Source organism: Argopecten irradians, chromosome 4, assembly GCF_041381155.1.
Source record: "Argopecten irradians isolate NY chromosome 4, Ai_NY, whole genome shotgun sequence".
NCBI classification, from domain to species: Eukaryota; Metazoa; Mollusca; class Bivalvia; order Pectinida; family Pectinidae; genus Argopecten; species Argopecten irradians.
In genome coordinates, this window is record NC_091137.1 from 5,807,967 (window position 1) to 5,827,990 (window position 20,024).

Consider the following 20,024-nt stretch of genomic DNA (forward strand, 5'->3'; position numbering starts at 1 on the left):
GCTTTCCTTGCTTTGAAATATACTGTAGTTGCATATTACAGATTTATCTGCCCTTGCGGGTAGGTATTGACTGTGACATCACGTGTTTGCGAGCTTAACGCCATACTTTTCAGCAATCTCTCCAAGGGTGCATTGCGGTCCCCACAATTTCACCTCTATAAACGGCCCAGCGAAATTTCAATATTCTTGTAAAGCTTATTTCTGACACATACTAAATTCTTTAATATATATTGTAAGTTCCCTTTTGTATAATTTTCTTGTAAACGGCTGTCAGTCCTGACATTATATCCTTTGAGCATTCAATATCAAACCAAACAATAATGGATTATTTTGTGGATACAGTAGATTTACTTGTACGTAAATAGTAATAATATTCTGTGACCCTAGGTCAACAGACGCCAGTCCGTGAGCCGTTCACAAAGGTGAATATGTGGTGCCTGCAATGAACTCTGAGAGAGATTGACTTTTCAGAGAAAACGACGTGAATTGCGCCAACAAAATAATGACGTGACAATCGATACCTACCCGAAAGGGAGCTAAATTTGTAATACATATGCTTCACATGATAAAAGGCTCAAGAAAGTCACGCAACCATGAATGCCCTGATGAATGTTCCCTTTTTAATTAATTTTACAGAACAATTAACATTTAGTGATGATTCCGTAGATAAAAACACGTTAACTTCAATCTGTTTGATAACGGTCACGAGTCGATTAAGTACGGGGTACATTTATCTAGCAAGATAAATATTTCTTCTGCTCTAGACGGACTCAAGGGAAATATATCAGAAAGAGGATAATGTTTTATGAGTCACAAGTTCGTATATTCAATTTTATATATAATAAAGCCATGCGATATATCAGTAATTTAATCGCATATTTTACATCTCATGTCAAGATAAGTACTGTCTTTATGTAAGGGGTCACTCGCAAAGCTTTATCTATCAAAAAGAAAGGGTGAGATCAACGTTGAGACGTCTGGAAAGATTCAAGGTCACTTCATAACCCCAAGGTGCTCCCAGACTATGTAAAGTCTGGAAACATTCAAGATGGAAAGATCCGAGGTGCTGCCGAATTTCATATGTCTGTAATTCACTGATGAAATATTTTGTATACAATTTGTGTTGATTATATATCTTTATCTAAAATAAAATTGTCACTGGAAATTAAAAGATAACCAAGAAATTGTTCTAATATTGGATTGGTACGTCGAGATTGGATTGAGGGTCAGGATGATGAGGAAATTTAAGTTTTTATATCTTCATTTTGGAGTATCAAAAAAATCAATTAGTACCAATAAGACATAAATAGCCTACTAAGGATTATTGTGACTACAAACACAATAAGATCCTGAAGTAACGTACAAAAGGAAGCAATGGCAAATAGGCTTTTGTATTGTCATCTAATGAAATTAAGGCCATATTTTATCATGCAGGAAATATTTAAATTTGTAATGTATAAAATATATCATATCAATTATGAATTAAAACACAAAATTCATCAAACTTTGTAGACCTACAATCAATAATTATAATTGCATATCTTCATATACTTGTATATTAATTTAACACCTGGTTACTTTATACTGTTACCGGTGTGGCATTTGTCACAGCATTACAATTTTGCAGCAGCTCAGTGTTTTTTATAACATAATTAATGTGTTGATGTTTAGTTAGTACACGGCACGTATATAAACATGTACAGTTAACATAGCTGTATAGCTATTCCGTCTACCCCGTCTTCTCATATAGATTGGTTAGCTACTGTAACCTTTGTGCCTATACTGTCATAAGTGCCCCCTCCCGTTGCTGCGTTTGTTATTTTCTATACACTATACAGAATGATTGTTAAGATTGGAAACTAGTGCTAGTAATTACATCACTTAGTAATTCACCCAATTCATGCTTTCATAGATAATATTAAAATGTTTTCGACTGTTATGGTATATGTGAGTGGACATTGACATCACAAAATTAAAAACTATCTCTTTGTCCTGTTTCCATTGCCTTGAGATCGTTCACTACATGTAAACACATGGAATGTATTAGATATTTTATACCCAGCCTTAGTGCTGTAGATAACGATAATGAAATTGAGGCCAGGATTTTGTAAATTTTCATATTGTAAGTTTTTCTATGTAGGTTTATCTCCGTGATTAAAACCTCATCGTAGCAGGAAACACGTTAGTCGCACGAAAGAAAAGAAACCAATATCATGCAGAGAGGTTCAGGAAAGAAAATCTAAATTGTCACTTAAAGCATATTTAATGATTTGTTTTGATGGTAATTTTTCCCCATTTTTGAATCAATAATGGAATAAATCCAAGCTGTGATTCCAACAGATTAATTCTCTATTCCTTGGCGTAAAGCACATCTTTAAACCTGGGAAACGACGTTGTTTTCGTCAATCCATCGAATTATTTTGTCTGGGTTGCAAACCTTGACAGACATTAACATGCTTAAAAGACTAGGACCGTACTCCACGTCGCTTAGATCGTTCGAAAATGAGTTCAGTAGGGTATCATTACAAAGAGTGGAGCATAAATACGATACTGAAAATAGCTTATAAGTTATCGAACAAGAGTCGTTTTACAACACAGCATGTCCACTTTTTCATTTATACAGGTCATATATTCCAGCAACCAATTGATACTAAACAACCAAAATACCCTGAATCAACGCTGTATCTCTCCTCAACCAGTTTTGCTAAAAATATAATTATTTTCTATAAACATTGCAGTGTAACATGCAGGTACAAACATGTCCAAGATTTTCAGATTTTCTTTACCCCAAGAAATTATTGGAGAGGATGAGCCTTGGTTCAGTCCTGATTTGACAAGTGTAAAAGGTAAACGTTTTTAGTCTGCTTTCGTATCATGTCTCATCAACAGCTGGGATGATTTCTGAACACATCGTACTCATATTTGAAGGAAACCCGAGAAAATATCTGACCAATCTCACCCCAATTTCTTAACATAATAAGTACCGACCTCGGTCAAACTGAAGTCACCTCACCAATCTACAGAACTCTCGCAAAACAAGAAAGACTTCAGTCCGATTCGGTCTCCATTTGTAGTGAGACATCGGGTCTGATATCTATCTAACCCAGATGATAAAGCTGTACTCGGTGTCTGAGATACAATTGATGGCAATCGCATATAAACACTGTTTCTCGCTCTTAATAGGACTTAAATTTAACGAAAAACAAAATAAACAAAGTTTCATTTGGGTTGTATTGATACACAAAGACAAACTCAATGTTTTCAAAGCTTGTTATTGAAGCACTTTTAAACTTTTAATTTAAAAATGACTATCATATTATTGATATTCATATGGGAGATCAAACATAATATGTGTGGTCAACGCTTTTTCGTATCCGCTGTACCTTCGAATTCGGTCATACACAACAGAAAACCATTCTTATGAAAAATGTCTTTTTTATGTTCTGACCTTAAGTATTTTAGATTTTCATACTGGTCAGTATCATAAACAAAACCATACATATTTGCTTCATCCAAGATAGCACAGTATATGGCGATAAGCAATAAAAAGCAAATAAAAAAAACAAGTATAATGCCATTTAACGGTTTAATTAGACTCGATTCAACGAAAAGTTCGTTTATTCATTAGTACAATTAAATTGAAAATAACTACTTTTTTATGCAAAAGACCTATATAAATGTCACACATCGGTAATCTTAGTTCCGAAAATGTGTATCAGATTTGAAAACATATTTCACTAAACGTTACAGTTGTGTACCAGGCGACCGGAAAATCATTCGAACAGAGTGCAGTCATCAACATTTAATCAGTTTTTTTTCACCTTCTGGACACCAGAAACATTTCCATATCTGTGCTACTAAAATCACCTTTATACATCCTTCCCATCTGGTCGCTTTTCATTGAACAACATTGAAATTAGAAAACCTGAAGATGAAACAAGTCTAATGTAAATGCATATTTGTTTCATATAAGCGACGAGTAAGTTTGATTTAAGTATTTAATCAAACAATATCGTTACTTATTCAATTTTACATATACGATGCATATAGTATTGATTTACTTTTTGTGGTTTTGTTTTTGATAACTTACCTTAATATTATGCCTAAATTTTACGTATACACACATGTCACATATTATTTTGTATCTATTAAACTAATAATAACTTCTGGTTGCGTACTTGATACGTAAATATATACACCATAACAAAGTATTATTGTATTTAGGTTTCAAATGCTCATCTCTCTTCTCTACATAATAATTAAAGTAGGTTTGAACATTAAAAGTTATAAGTATTCTGATATTATGTTTTTAATGCTTACATACCACGATTCAACATTGCTCTAGGCTAATTGTCATTACACTATCGTTAACCACCGTCCTCATCTGCGGATGTATGTAGAAATGGTTAGACTGTTTCTACTTACTTGTAAAGGAGAAGTTATGTATACATGTGCAGACTGTTTCTACTTCAATGTGAAGTAAGAAGTTATGTATAGTTTGTACTAACTTGTAAAGGAAGATATATGTATTAATGGTCAGACTGTTGCTACTCACTTGTGAAGGAAGATATATGTATTAATGGTCAGACTGTTTCTACTCACTTGTGAAGGAAGATATATGTATTAATGGTCAGACTGTTGCTACTCACTTGTGAAGGAAGATATATGTATTAATGGTCAGACTGTTGCTACTCACTTGTAAAGGAAGATATATGTATTAATGGTCAGACTGTTGCTACTCACTTGTGAAGGAGAAGTTATGTATTAATGGTCAGACTGTTTCTACTCACTTGTGAAGGAGAAGTTATGTATTAATGGTCAGACTGTTTCTACTAACTTGTGAAGGAGGAGCTATGTATTAATGGTCAGACTATTTCTACTCACTTGTGAAGGAGGAGCTATGTATTAATGGTCAGACTGTTTCTACTCACTTGTGAAGGAAGATATATGTATTAATGGTCAGACTGTTTCTACTCACTTGTGAAGGAGAAGTTATGTATAAACGGTCAGACTTTTTCCACTCACTTGTGAAGGAGGAGCTATGTATTAATGGTCAGACTATTTCTACTCACTTGTGAAGGAAGATACATGTATATGTATTAATGGTAAGACTGTTTCTACTCACTTGTGAAGGAAGATATATGTATTAATGGTCAGACTATTTCTACTCACTTGTGAAGGAGAAGTTATGTATTAATGGTCAGACTGTTTCTACTAACTTGTGAAGGAGGAGCTATGTATTAATGGTCAGACTGTTTCTACTCACTTGTGAAGGAGGAGCTATGTATTAATGGTCAGACTGTTTCTACTCACTTGTGAAGGAAGATATATGTATTAATGGTCAGACTATTTCTACTCACTTGTGAAGGAAGATATATGTATTAATGGTCAGACTGTTTCTACTCACTAGTGAAAGAGAAGTTATGTATAAACGGTCAGACTGTTTCTACTCCTTGTGAAGGAAGATATATGTATTAATGGTCAGACTGTTGCTACTCACTTGTGAAGGAAGATATATGTATTAATGGTAAGACTGTTTCTACTCACTTGTGAAGGAAGATATATGTATTAATGGTAAGACTGTTTCTACTCACTTGTGAAGGAAGATATATGTATTAATGGTCAGACTATTTCTACTCACTTGTGAAGGAAGATATATGTATTAATGGTAAGACTGTTTCTACTCACTTGTGAAGGAAGATATATGTATTAATGGTCAGACTATTTCTACTCACTTGTGAAGGAAGATATATGTATTAATGGTCAGACTGTTTCTACTCACTAGTGAAAGAGAAGTTATGTATAAACGGTCAGACTGTTTCTACTCACTTGTGAAGGAAGATATATGTATTAATGGTCAGACTGTTTCTACTCACTTGTGAAGGAAGATATATGTATTAATGGTCAGACTGTTTCTACTAACTTGTGAAGGAAGATATATGTATTAATGGTCAGACTGTTTCTACTAACTTTTGAAGGAGAAGTTATGTATTAATGGTCAGACTGTTTCTACTCACTTGAGAAGGAAGATATATGTATTAATGGTCAGACTGTTTCTACTAACTTGTGAAGGAAGATATATGTATTAATGATCAGACTGTTTATACTCACTAGTGAAGGAGAAGTTATGTATTAATGGTCAGACTGTTGCTACTCACTAGTGAAGGAGAAGTTATGTATTAATGGTCAGACTGTTTCTACTAACTTGTGAAGGAGAAGTTATGTATTAATGGTCAGACTGTTTCCACTCACTTGTGAAGGAAGATATATGTATTAATGGTCAGACTGTTTCTACTCACTTGTGAAGGAGAAGTTATGTATAAACGGTCAGACTTTTTCCACTCACTTGTGAAGGAGGAGCTATGTATTAATGGTCAGACTGTTTCCATTCACTTGTGAAGGAAGATATATGTATTAATGGTCAGACTATTTCTACTCACTTGTGAAGGAAAATATATGTATTAATGGTAAGACTGTTTCTACTCACTTGTGAAGGAAGATATATGTATTAATGGTCAGACTATTTCTACTAACTTGTGAAGGAAGATATATGTATTGATGCTAAGACTGTTTCTACTCACTTGTGAAGGAAGATATATGTATTAATGGTCAGACTATTTCTACTCACTTGTGAAGGAAGATATATGTATTAATGGTCAGACTGTTTCTACTCACTTGTGAAAGAGAAGTTATGTATAAACGGTCAGACTGTTTCTACTCACTAGTGAATGAGAAGTTATGTATTAATGGTCAGACTGTTTCGACTAACTTGTGAAGGAGAAGTTATGTATAAACGGTCAGACTGTTTCTACTAACTTGTGAAGGAAGATATATGTATTAATGGTCAGACTGTTTCTACTAACTAGTGAAGGAGAAGTTATGTATTAATGGTCAGACTGTTTCTACTAACTAGTGAAGGAGAAGTTATGTATTAATGGTCAGACTGTTTCTACTAACTAGTGAAGGAGAAGTTATGTATTAATGGTCAGACTGTTGCTACTCACTAGTGAAGGAGAAGTTATGTATTAATGGTCAGACTGTTTCAACTCACTAGTGAAGGAGAAGTTATGTATTAATGGTCAGGCTGTTTCAACTAACTTGTGAAGGAAGATATATGTATAAATGATCAGACTGTTTCAACTCACTAGTGAAGGAGAAGTTATGTATTAATGGTCAGGCTGTTTCAACTCACTAGTGAAGGAGAAGTTATGTATAAATGGTCAGACTGTTTCTACTTACTTGTGAATGAAAACCCAGCTACCATAAAGAAGAGCCCGTACCAGCCTAGCGATGCTTGAAGAGTAGATGTAAGTACCACATTGATAGGGCTAGTAACAATCTAAACATGGACAAAGGTTTTATTTAACATCAAGTTAGGGGATAATGCTATATAATATTATCTCCACCTAGTCTCAAGTTATTGTGTGTGTTGAATTTTAATATACTGTAAGTGTAATTAAGTCAAGCTTTTGAAACTTATCTTCCAATTTTACTGATGTTTTGCATTTGCATTGTAGGGAAACGGAATGTAGAAACTAATCTTCGTAAAGATTCTTGACTTTTTACCATTACGGACGTGAAATCGGGTGTTTGGAAGAATTTGAAAAGGGGATTAACTATTTCACTGAGTCTAACGGTTTATGAATCTCCGCTAATATCGTTTTTATTTCAGGTTTAGAATAATTTCAGGAAGAAACTGTGAAGATCGTATACTTACAGAAGCTGTAAAAACAAATCCATAGTTAATTACGTAGTATTTTTGTCCGAAACATTTAGCGGTGGCTGTCGGTAGAAGTGAGAAATTTCCGGAGAAAGACAGAAACATAACACAAACATAAACAAGAAATAGACCGGACCCCACCCGCTCAGTCAGGGAAAACGTCAGCAGACATACACAGAATATCCCACACGACATCATAGATGCTACCTACAACGGAACATCATCAATTATATTATACAATGGAAGCTGCTTAACTATAATGTAAAGCACATCATAGACACAAACTACAACGTATGAAATCCATTAGAGATGCTAGCGTAAATATAAAGTGCCAAAACATTATAAATCATTGGAATATAATATTTAAGATATCTTCGATCAGAATCAAAACCTGCGTATGGTTTTAGATGCTTCACATTGCTCCATCACTTTTGCTGTCTGCCTAGTCTATTTAACATTCTTCATGATTCTTTTCCTAAAACGGTGACTAAATAATAGTATTTGTTCACTATTGTACTCAAAAAGGTTAAATATCAATGAGTAAAAAAGCATTGTTTAAGGATAACAGGATTTCGTGTATTTTACATCCCCTAAATCACAGTGGTTTCTAAATGAATCGCTGATCCGTTCTTCATGAGAGTACACTCAATACTTTGTTATATTACCATGACATGAAATGTCTCTTCAACCCTAACTAATTCTATAATCCAATTTAAGTCCATAAAATTCTTAGTGTGTTGTAGGACTCCTGTCTCTAAAACAGATACGAGTACTTCACTCAATCAGAACCCATCTTGCAAACAGCGCCCTTTTTTTACAGTTTGAGACGATAACATAATAGTTTGAGACGATAACATAATTTCAGTTAATTAAGATATTCAGGCTAGATGATTATTATTATTATTCATTTTCATCAGTGTGTTTGGCGCTTTGTATTACAGGAAAAATACAGGCAATTGTTATAGAGACAATTGAAAGTATGTGCTTTATCCATTTACCTAATGTTAGTCTGTACCAAGAAAGGTAAGTTCAAATAAATTGTTAGAAAGTATTTGTGTTATGTATCATATTTGGTGTCTGAATAATAGGGAGATAAATTTCAGAGGTAAGAAAGAATCTTTAAACGTGATTTCTTACCTTAAAACATACTTTATCCGCCAGAACCCCCCACACGATGCGCCCCCCTCCATTACATACAGCCGCTAGGGAGCCGACAATAGCTAGGAAATGATCGTCTTTAATGAACGTCTGCCCATAGGTCTGAAATAGAGGAAATTCATTCAATTAGTATTAACATCTTTCAATAAAGCCATATAGATGTATATTTATTAATATACAATGATATATCTTTTTCGCAACGATATTACGAATATTCATATTACCCGAATGACACGCTAAGCTACACTAGTCCAATTTGCCAAATGGTCAACGAACAAGTTTGTTAACGCCATAGCTAAGCCTCCGATCTCTGAATCCTATGTTAAAAGGCTAACGCTGGGCAATGATGGACAAAGATCAGTATTTTCCCACAGGAAAATCCTTATTTCCTCAACATGTTTGGCGTCCTTAGTAGTTAGGAAATTAATTTCTTCGATAAAGCATTGATGTCGGTACTTTTTTTTAATTTCATCGCTACGCGAATTCTCACAAAAAATGCAAACAAAATTTATTTCATAACCTGATCATTTTTTTAAAGTAACATTCATACTTATAATTATTTTTTTTCACACTACTTGGTAAAATACAATAATTCTAAACATATGATTCCATTGATTTTCCAAGGGAATATTTTCCCAAATGTAAATGTCTTTTTTATGTTAAGATGACTTTGGGTTTTCACGCCATTATTCGATTGTCTTCATAAGAGAATAAAGGATTGGCAAATCAGAAAGCCAGATTTCATATGAAAATAAAGAAAAATCCAGTTGTAAACAACAAAGCAAATATGAATTTACGTCGTATTTTTGTTTTGCAATAATCTATGTTGAGTTCATTATCGACGACAAAAATGTCCTTAAAATTTGCTTTGCAATTTGGTTTCGCCTAGATGAAGGACAACTATATATAGTATCAATAAAATACAATTTATCTGGTGTTTAGGCTGCTACCATTAACTGAAGGACTGACCTTATATAGCGCGGATATAAACTGTATCCCTTGTCCATTGAGCAGATAGAGTAGCCACAACATATAGAAGGCTTTCGTCTTCAGAACCTCTCGTGGGGATAGATCGGTATCTCTGACGTCAACGCTTGTTCTGCTTATGGAATACGTTAGCAAATATTTCATTTCAAACACAGTATGTTAGAGTAGTATAGTTAATATTTCCCTCGACAATTATATGGTATTTGTGTGGAAAATATTTTTTATATACTTAACGTATATAGTACACACCGATATGTATGACACGTTTAAGCCCCGCCCCTCAGGCCCCCGTGGAGACGGCCATCTGCATGATTTTGAATCCCTTCCCCTTGAGAATGCTACTAATGCAACGTGAGTACTATCGAGTACTTATTTGCAGAGGAGAAGTAGTTTGATATGAAAGTCGCTAAATTGACCCCATTTGGTTCTGTCCCTCAAGCCCCATTAGATTAGCTCCACATTTGTATAAATTGCATCAACACCACATAAGGAAGCTACCAGTCTTATTTTGTTAATATTTGACCAGCGGTTATGAAGACGTCCATTGTTGATTGACGGATGCAAGACGCCGAACGCCTTGGTACCGCATAAGTTCACCGTGGTCTTTCGGACCAAGTGAGCTAAATATAAAGATACCAAATAAAAGATAAAAAGAAACGTTGAAGGCATAGAGAGGGAAATACCCTTCACGTATTCTAATCACACTCTTTTTATACCTTTATCTTCTGTTATTACGCTGTTGTGAACGTAGTATTTGCGTGACCTCTTGAACTTTGACAAAAGTAATAAAAAGCAATGTTTTTGCAGAACTTTGCTAAGATGTACATTAGCACCCCTTATGAAACAATCATTGATTCTTAAATTAGAATGGATTGATCGAAAAACCTTAGAGTACATTATATATATACGTTTATACAAACGATGTTAAACAAAAAGCATGACGGAGAACTATGGCTATTTCAAAAAACAGTGATCAAATACAATGTTATATTTTTTAGTATTTTACACTCCATTAATTCAACAGATAATGCATGTGTCTACGAGATGATTCCATATGATTCTTTTACAGCTTGATACAAAATGCATAATGAATACCAGATGATGACTGTAAAAATATTCCTTGCCTTTAAATTTGCGATACTTTTCTTGTCAACTAATATCACACTTATCTTCTACTTTTATCAACAATATAAAATGGATAACCTCATATCACAGTTGTTTCACAATCGTTCAAAATTATTTAATTTCATTTCATAAGACTTACGCAAGATATTGTGCTCCTAAGAAACTTGAATAAAAATATGCAGAATTATGAATTAATTGAAACTTTTTATCAATATTCTTGTCCCTAAGACAATGATAAGGAAAATCAACGACACGACCGAATGAGAAATATGAAATTATTCAAAATACACACCCCTTATTGAAATTGTTGTTGTACTAATAATACATTCCTTATAGAGATTGTTGTTGTACTCATAATATACACCCCTTATATAAATTGTTGTTGTACTCATAATACACACCCCTTATAAAGATTGTTGTTGTACTCATAATACACATCCCTTATAGAGATTGTTGTTGTACTCATTATACACCCCTTATAGAGATTGTTGTTGTACTCATAATACACACCCCTTATAGAGATTGTTGTTGTACTCATAATACACACCCCTTATAGAGATTGTTGTTGTACTCATAATACACACCCCTTATAGAGATTGTTGTTGTACTCATTATACACCCCTTATAGAGATTGTTGTTGTACTCATAATACACACCCCTTATAGAGATTGTTGTTGTACTCATAATACAAACCCTTATAGAGATTGTTGTTGTACTCATAATACACACCCCTTATAGAGATTGTTGTTGTACTCATAATACACACCCCTTATAAAGATTGTTGTTGTACTCATAATACAAACCCTTATAGAGATTGTTGTTGTACTCATAATACACACCCCTTATAGAGATTGTTGTTGTACTCATAATACACACCCCTTATAGAGATTGTTGTTGTACTCATAATACAAACCCTTATAGAGATTGTTGTTGTACTCATAATACACACCCCTTATAGAGATTGTTGTTGTACTCATAATACACACCCCTTATAGAGATTGTTGTTGTACTCATAATACACACCCCTTATATAAATTGTTGTTGTACTCATAATACACACCCCTTATAGAGATTGTTGTTGTACTCATAATACACATCCCTTATAGAGATTGTTGTTGTACTCATAATACACATCCCTTATAGAGATTGTTGTTGTACTCATAATACACACCCCTTATAGAGATTGTTGTTGTACTCATAATACACACCCCTTATAGAGATTGTTGTTGTACTCATAATACACACCCCTTATAGAGATTGTTGTTGTACTCATAATACACACCCCTTATAGAGATTGTTGTTGTACTCATAATACACACCCCTTATAGAGATTGTTGTTGTACTCATAATACAAACCCTTATAGAGATTGTTGTTGTACTCATAATAAACAACCCTTATAGAGATTGTTGTTGTACTCATAATACACACCCTTATAGAGATTGTTGTTGTACTCATAATACACATCCCTTATAGAGATTGTTGTTGTACTCATAATACACACCCCTTATAGAGATTGTTGTTGTACTCATAATACACCCCTTATAGAGATTGTTGTTGTACTCATAATACACACCCCTTATAGAGATTGTTGTTGTACTCATAATACACACCCCTTATAGAGATTGTTGTTGTACTCATAATACACACCCCTTATAGAGATTGTTGTTGTACTCATAATACACATCCCTTATAGAGATTGTTGTTGTACTCATAATACACAACCCTTATAGAGATTGTTGTTGTACTCATAATACACACCCCTTATAGAGATTGTTGTTGTACTCATAATACACACCCCTTATAGAGATTGTTGTTGTACTCATAATACACACCCCTTATAGAGATTGTTGTTGTACTCATAATACACACCCCTTATAGAGATTGTTGTTGTACTCATAATACACATCCCTTATAGAGATTGTTGTTGTACTCATAATACAAACCCTTATAGAGATTGTTGTTGTACTCATAATACACACCCCTTATAGAGATTGTTGTTGTACTCATAATACACACCCCTTATAGAGATTGTTGTTGTACTCATAATACACACCCCTTATAGAGATTGTTGTTGTACTCATAATACACTCCCCTTATAGAGATTGTTGTTGTACTCATAATACACACCCCTTATAGAGATTGTTGTTGTACTCATAATACACCCCTTATAGAGATTGTTGTTGTACTCATAATACACATCCCTTATAGAGATTGTTGTTGTACTCATAATACATACCCCTTATAGAGATTGTTGTTGTACTCATAATACACACCCCTTATAGAGATTGTTGTTGTACTCATAATACACATCCCTTATAGAGATTGTTGTTGTACTCATAATACACACCCCTTATAGAGATTGTTGTTGTACTCATAATACACCCCTTATAGAGATTGTTGTTGTACTCATAATACACACCCCTTATAGAGATTGTTGTTGTACTCATAATACACACCCCTTATAGAGATTGTTGTTGTACTCATAATACACACCCCTTATAGAGATTGTTGTTGTACTCATAATACACACCCCTTATAGAGATTGTTGTTGTACTCATAATACACACCCCTTATAGAGATTGTTGTTGTACTCATAATACACACCCCTTATAGAGATTGTTGTTGTACTCATAATACACACCCCTTATAGAGATTGTTGTTGTACTCATAATACACACCCCTTATAGAGATTGTTGTTGTACTCATAATACACACCCCTTATAGAGATTGTTGTTGTACTCATAATACACACCCCTTATAGAGATTGTTGTTGTACTCATAATACACACCCCTTATAGAGATTGTTGTTGTACTCATAATACACACCCCTTATAGAGATTGTTGTTGTACTCATAATACACACCCCTTATAGAGATTGTTGTTGTACTCATAATACACACCCCTTATAGAGATTGTTGTTGTACTCATAATACACACCCCTTATAGAGATTGTTGTTGTACTCATAATACACACCCCTTATAGAGATTGTTGTTGTACTCATAATACACACCCCTTATAGAGATTGTTGTTGTACTCATAATACACACCCCTTATAGAGATTGTTGTTGTACTCATAATACACATCCCTTATAGAGATTGTTGTTGTACTCATAATACAAACCCTTATAGAGATTGTTGTTGTACTCATAATACACACCCCTTATAGAGATTGTTGTTGTACTCATAATACACACCCCTTATAGAGATTGTTGTTGTACTCATAATACACACCCCTTATAGAGATTGTTGTTGTACTCATAATACACACCCCTTATAGAGATTGTTGTTGTACTCATAATACACAACCCTTATAGAGATTGTTGTTGTACTCATAATACACATCCCTTATAGAGATTGTTGTTGTACTCATAATACACAACCCATTATAGAGATTGTTGTTGTACTCATAATACACACCCCTTATAGAGATTGTTGTTGTACTCATAATACACCCCTTATAGAGATTGTTGTTGTACTCATTATACACCCCTTATAGAGATTGTTGTTGTACTCATAATACACACCCCTTATAGAGATTGTTGTTGTACTCATAATACACACCCCTTATAGAGATTGTTGTTGTACTCATAATACACACCCCTTATAGAGATTGTTGTTGTACTCATTATACACCCCTTATAGAGATTGTTGTTGTACTCATAATACACACCCCTTATAGAGATTGTTGTTGTACTCATAATACACACCCCTTATAGAGATTGTTGTTGTACTCATAATACACACCCCTTATAGAGATTGTTGTTGTACTCATAATACACACCCCTTATAGAGATTGTTGTTGTACTCATAATACACACCCCTTATAGAGATTGTTGTTGTACTCATAATACACATCCCTTATAGAGATTGTTGTTGTACTCATTATACACCCCTTATAGAGATTGTTGTTGTACTCATAATATACAACCCTTATAGAGATTGTTGTTGTACTCATAATACACACCCCTTATAGAGATTGTTGTTGTACTCATAATACACACCCCTTATAGAGATTGTTGTTGTACTCATAATACACACCCCTTATAGAGATTGTTGTTGTACTCATAATACACACCCCTTATAGAGATTGTTGTTGTACTCATAATACACATCCCTTATAGAGATTGTTGTTGTTGTACTCATAATACACCCCTTATAGAGATTGTTGTTGTACTCATAATACACACCCCTTATAGAGATTGTTGTTGTACTCATTATACACCCCTTATAGAGATTGTTGTTGTACTCATAATACACACCCCTTATAGAGATTGTTGTTGTACTCATTATACACACCCCTTATAGAGATTGTTGTTGTACTCATAATACACACCCCTTATAGAGATTGTTGTTGTACTCATAATACACATCCCTTATAGAGATTGTTGTTGTACTCATAATACACATCCCTTATAGAGATTGTTGTTGTACTCATAATACACACCCCTTATAGAGATTGTTGTTGTACTCATAATACACACCCTTTATAGAGATTGTTGTTGTACTCATAATACACACCCATTATAGAGATTGTTGTTGTACTCATAATACACACCCCTTATAGAGATTGTTGTTGTACTAAAATTCTATACACACCCTTATAGAGATTGTTGTTGTACTCATAATACACACCCTTATAGAGATTGTTGTTGTACTCATAATACACCCCTTATAGAGATTGTTGTTGTACTCATAATACACACCCCTTATAGAGATTGTTGTTGTACTCATAATACACACCCCTTATAGAGATTGTTGTTGTACTCATAATACACACCCCTTATAGAGATTGTTGTTGTACTCATAATACACATCCCTTATAGAGATTGTTGTTGTACTCATAATACACACCCCTTATAGAGATTGTTGTTGTACTCATAATACACCCCTTATAGAGATTGTTGTTGTACTCATAATACACACCCCTTATAGAGATTGTTGTTGTACTCATAATACACACCCCTTATAGAGATTGTTGTTGTACTCATAATACACACCCCTTATAGAGATTGTTGTTGTACTCATAATACACACCCCTTATAGAGATTGTTGTTGTACTCATAATACACACCCCTTATAGAGATTGTTGTTGTACTCATAATACACACCCCTTATAGAGATTGTTGTTGTACTCATAATACAAACCCTTATAGAGATTGTTGTTGTACTCATAATACACACCCCTTATAGAGATTGTTGTTGTACTCATAATACACACCCCTTATAGAGATTGTTGTTGTACTCATAATACACACCCCTTATAGAGATTGTTGTTGTACTCATAATACACACCCCTTATAGAGATTGTTGTTGTACTCATAATACACATCCCTTATAGAGATTGTTGTTGTACTCATAATACACACCCATTATAGAGATTGTTGTTGTACTCATTATACACACCCCTTATAGAGATTGTTGTTGTACTCATAATACACCCCTTATAGAGATTGTTGTTGTACTCATAATACACACCCCTTATAGAGATTGTTGTTGTACTCATAATACACACCCCTTATAGAGATTGTTGTTGTACTCATAATACACCCCTTATAGAGATTGTTGTTGTACTCATAATACACACCCCTTATAGAGATTGTTGTTGTACTCATAATACACACCCCTTATAGAGATTGTTGTTGTACTCATAATACACATCCCTTATAGAGATTATTGTTGTACTCATTATACACCCCTTATAGAGATTGTTGTTGTACTCATAATACACCCCTTATAGAGATTGTTGTTGTACTCATAATACACACCCTTATAGAGATTGTTGTTGTACTCATAATACACACCCCTTATAGAGATTGTTGTTGTACTCATAATACACATCCCTTATAGAGATTGTTGTTGTACTCATAATACACAACCCTTATAGAGATTGTTGTTGTACTCATAATACACACCCCTTATAGAGATTGTTGTTGTACTCATAATACACACCCCTTATAGAGATTGTTGTTGTACTCATAATACACATCCCTTATAGAGATTGTTGTTGTACTCATAATACACACCCTTATAGAGATTGTTGTTGTACTCATAATACACACCCCTTATAGAGATTGTTGTTGTACTCATAATACACCCTATAGAGATTGTTGTTGTACTCATAATACACCCCTTATAGAGATTGTTGTTGTACTCATAAATACACCCCTTATAGAGATTGTTGTTGTACTCATAATACACCCCTTATAGAGATTGTTGTTGTACTCATAATACACACCCCTTATAGAGATTGTTGTTGTACTCATAATACACCCCTTATAGAGATTGTTGTTGTACTCATAATACACACCCCTTATAGAGATTGTTGTTGTACTCATAATACACACCCCTTATAGAGATTGTTGTTGTACTCATAATACACACCCCTTATAGAGATTGTTGTTGTACTCATAATACACCCCTTATAGAGATTGTTGTTGTACTCATAATACACACCCCTTATAGAGATTGTTGTTGTACTCATAATACACACCCCTTATAGAGATTGTTGTTGTACTCATAATACACATCCCTTATAGAGATTGTTGTTGTACTCATAATACACACCCCTTATAGAGATTGTTGTTGTACTCATAATACACACCCCTTATAGAGATTGTTGTTGTACTCATAATACACACCCCTTATAGAGATTGTTGTTGTACTCATAATACACATCCCTTATAGAGATTGTTGTTGTACTCATAATACACATCCATTATAGAGATTGTTGTTGTACTCATTATACACACCCCTTATAGAGATTGTTGTTGTACTCATAATACACACCCCTTATAGAGATTGTTGTTGTACTCATAATACACACCCCTTATAGAGATTGTTGTTGTACTCATAATACACACCCCTTATAGAGATTGTTGTTGTACTCATAATACACACCCCTTATAGAGATTGTTGTTGTACTCATAATACACACCCCTTATAGAGATTGTTGTTGTACTCATAAACACCCCTTATAGAGATTGTTGTTGTACTCATAATACACACCCTTATAGAGATTGTTGTTGTACTCATAATACACCCCTTATAGAGATTGTTGTTGTACTCATTATACACCCCTTATAGAGATTGTTGTTGTACTCATAATACACACCCCTTATAGAGATTGTTGTTGTACTCATAATACACCCCTTATAGAGATTGTTGTTGTACTCATAATACACACCCCTTATAGAGATTGTTGTTGTACTCATAATACACACCCCTTATAGAGATTGTTGTTGTACTCATAATACACACCCCTTATAGAGATTGTTGTTGTACTCATAATACACACCCCTTATAGAGATTGTTGTTGTACTCATAATACACACCCTTATAGAGATTGTTGTTGTACTCATAATACACACCCCTTATAGAGATTGTTGTTGTACTCATAATACACACCCCTTATAGAGATTGTTGTTGTACTCATAATACACACCCCTTATAGAGATTGTTGTTGTACTCATAATACACACCCCTTATATAGAGATTGTTGTTGTACTCATAATACACACCCTTATAGAGATTGTTGTTGTACTCATAATACACCCCCTTATAGAGATTGTTGTTGTACTCATAATACACACCCCTTATAGAGATTGTTGTTGTACTCATAATACACACCCCTTATAGAGATTGTTGTTGTACTCATAATACAAACCCTTATAGAGATTGTTGTTGTACTCATAATACACACCCCTTATAGAGATTGTTGTTGTACTCATAATACACACCCCTTATAGAGATTGTTGTTGTACTCATAATACACACCCCTTATAGAGATTGTTGTTGTACTCATAATACACACCCCTTATAGAGATTGTTGTTGTACTCATAATACACACACCCCTTATAGAGATTGTTGTTGTACTCATAATACACACCCCTTATAGAGATTGTTGTTGTACTCATAATACACACCCCTTATAGAGATTGTTGTTGTACTCATAATACACACCCCTTATAGAGATTGTTGTTGTACTCATTATACACCCCTTATAGAGATTGTTGTTGTACTCATAATACACATCCCTTATATAGATTGTTGTTGTACTCATAATACACATCCATTATAGAGATTGTTGTTGTACTCATTATACACATCCCTTATATAAATTGCTGTTGTACTCATAATACACACCCCTTATAGAGATTGTTGTTGTACTCATAATACACATCCATTATAGAGATTGTTGTTGTACTCATAATACACACCCCTTATAGAGATTGTTGTTGTACTCATAATACACATCCCTTATAGAGATTGTTGTTGTACTCATAATACACACCCCTTATAGAGATTGTTGTTGTACTCATAATACACCCCTTATAGAGATTGTTGTTGTGTACTCATTATACACACCCCTATATAGAGATTGTTGTTGTACTCATAATACACCCCTTATAGAGATTGTTGTTGTACTCATAATACAAACCCTTATAGAGATTGTTGTTGTACTCATAATACACACCCCTTATAGAGATTGTTGTTGTACTCATAATACACCCCTTATAGAGATTGTTGTTGTACTCATAATACACCCCTTATAGAGATTGTTGTTGTACTCATAATACACACCCCTTATAGAGATTGTTGTTGTACTCATAATACACACCCCTTATAGAGATTGTTGTTGTACTCATAATACACACCCTTATAGAGATTGTTGTTGTACTCATAATACACACCCCTATATAGAGATTGTTGTTGTACTCATAATACACCCCTTATAGAGATTGTTGTTGTACTCATATAACACCCCTTATAGAGATTGTTGTTGTACTCATAATACACCCCTTATAGAGATTGTTGTTGTACTCATAATACACACCCCTTATAGAGATTGTTGTTGTACTCATAATACACACCCCTTATAGAGATTGTTGTTGTACTCATAATACACACCCCTTATAGAGATTGTTGTTGTACTCATAATACACATCCCTTATAGAGATTGTTGTTGTACTCATAATACACACCCCTTATAGAGATTGTTGTTGTACTCATAATACACACCCCTTATAGAGAT

At 34.0% G+C, this 20,024-nt stretch overlaps 1 protein-coding gene across 3 annotated transcripts in view; it reads right to left on the reverse strand.

The window, feature by feature from the left end:
• Positions 1-3,567: 3,567 nt before the first annotated feature.
• The window catches only part of LOC138320433 (oxalate:formate antiporter-like), a 55,898-nt gene continuing 39,441 nt past the window's right edge, over positions 3,568-20,024 (reverse strand). Inside the window, exons 7-11 of one of the 3 annotated variants that reach the window (XM_069263394.1) lie at positions 9,848-9,977; positions 8,858-8,980; positions 7,718-7,927; positions 7,240-7,339; positions 3,568-3,925 (exon numbers count right to left, since the gene is read on the reverse strand). In XM_069263394.1, coding sequence (XP_069119495.1) covers positions 3,870-3,925; positions 7,240-7,339; positions 7,718-7,927; positions 8,858-8,980; positions 9,848-9,977 — 619 coding nt within the window. In that variant the 3' untranslated portion in view covers positions 3,568-3,869. Of the gene's footprint in view, positions 3,926-7,239; positions 7,340-7,717; positions 7,928-8,857; positions 8,981-9,847; positions 9,981-20,024 lie in introns of all 3 variants that reach the window. The other 2 variants (XM_069263393.1, XM_069263395.1) reach the window with 2 other exon arrangements.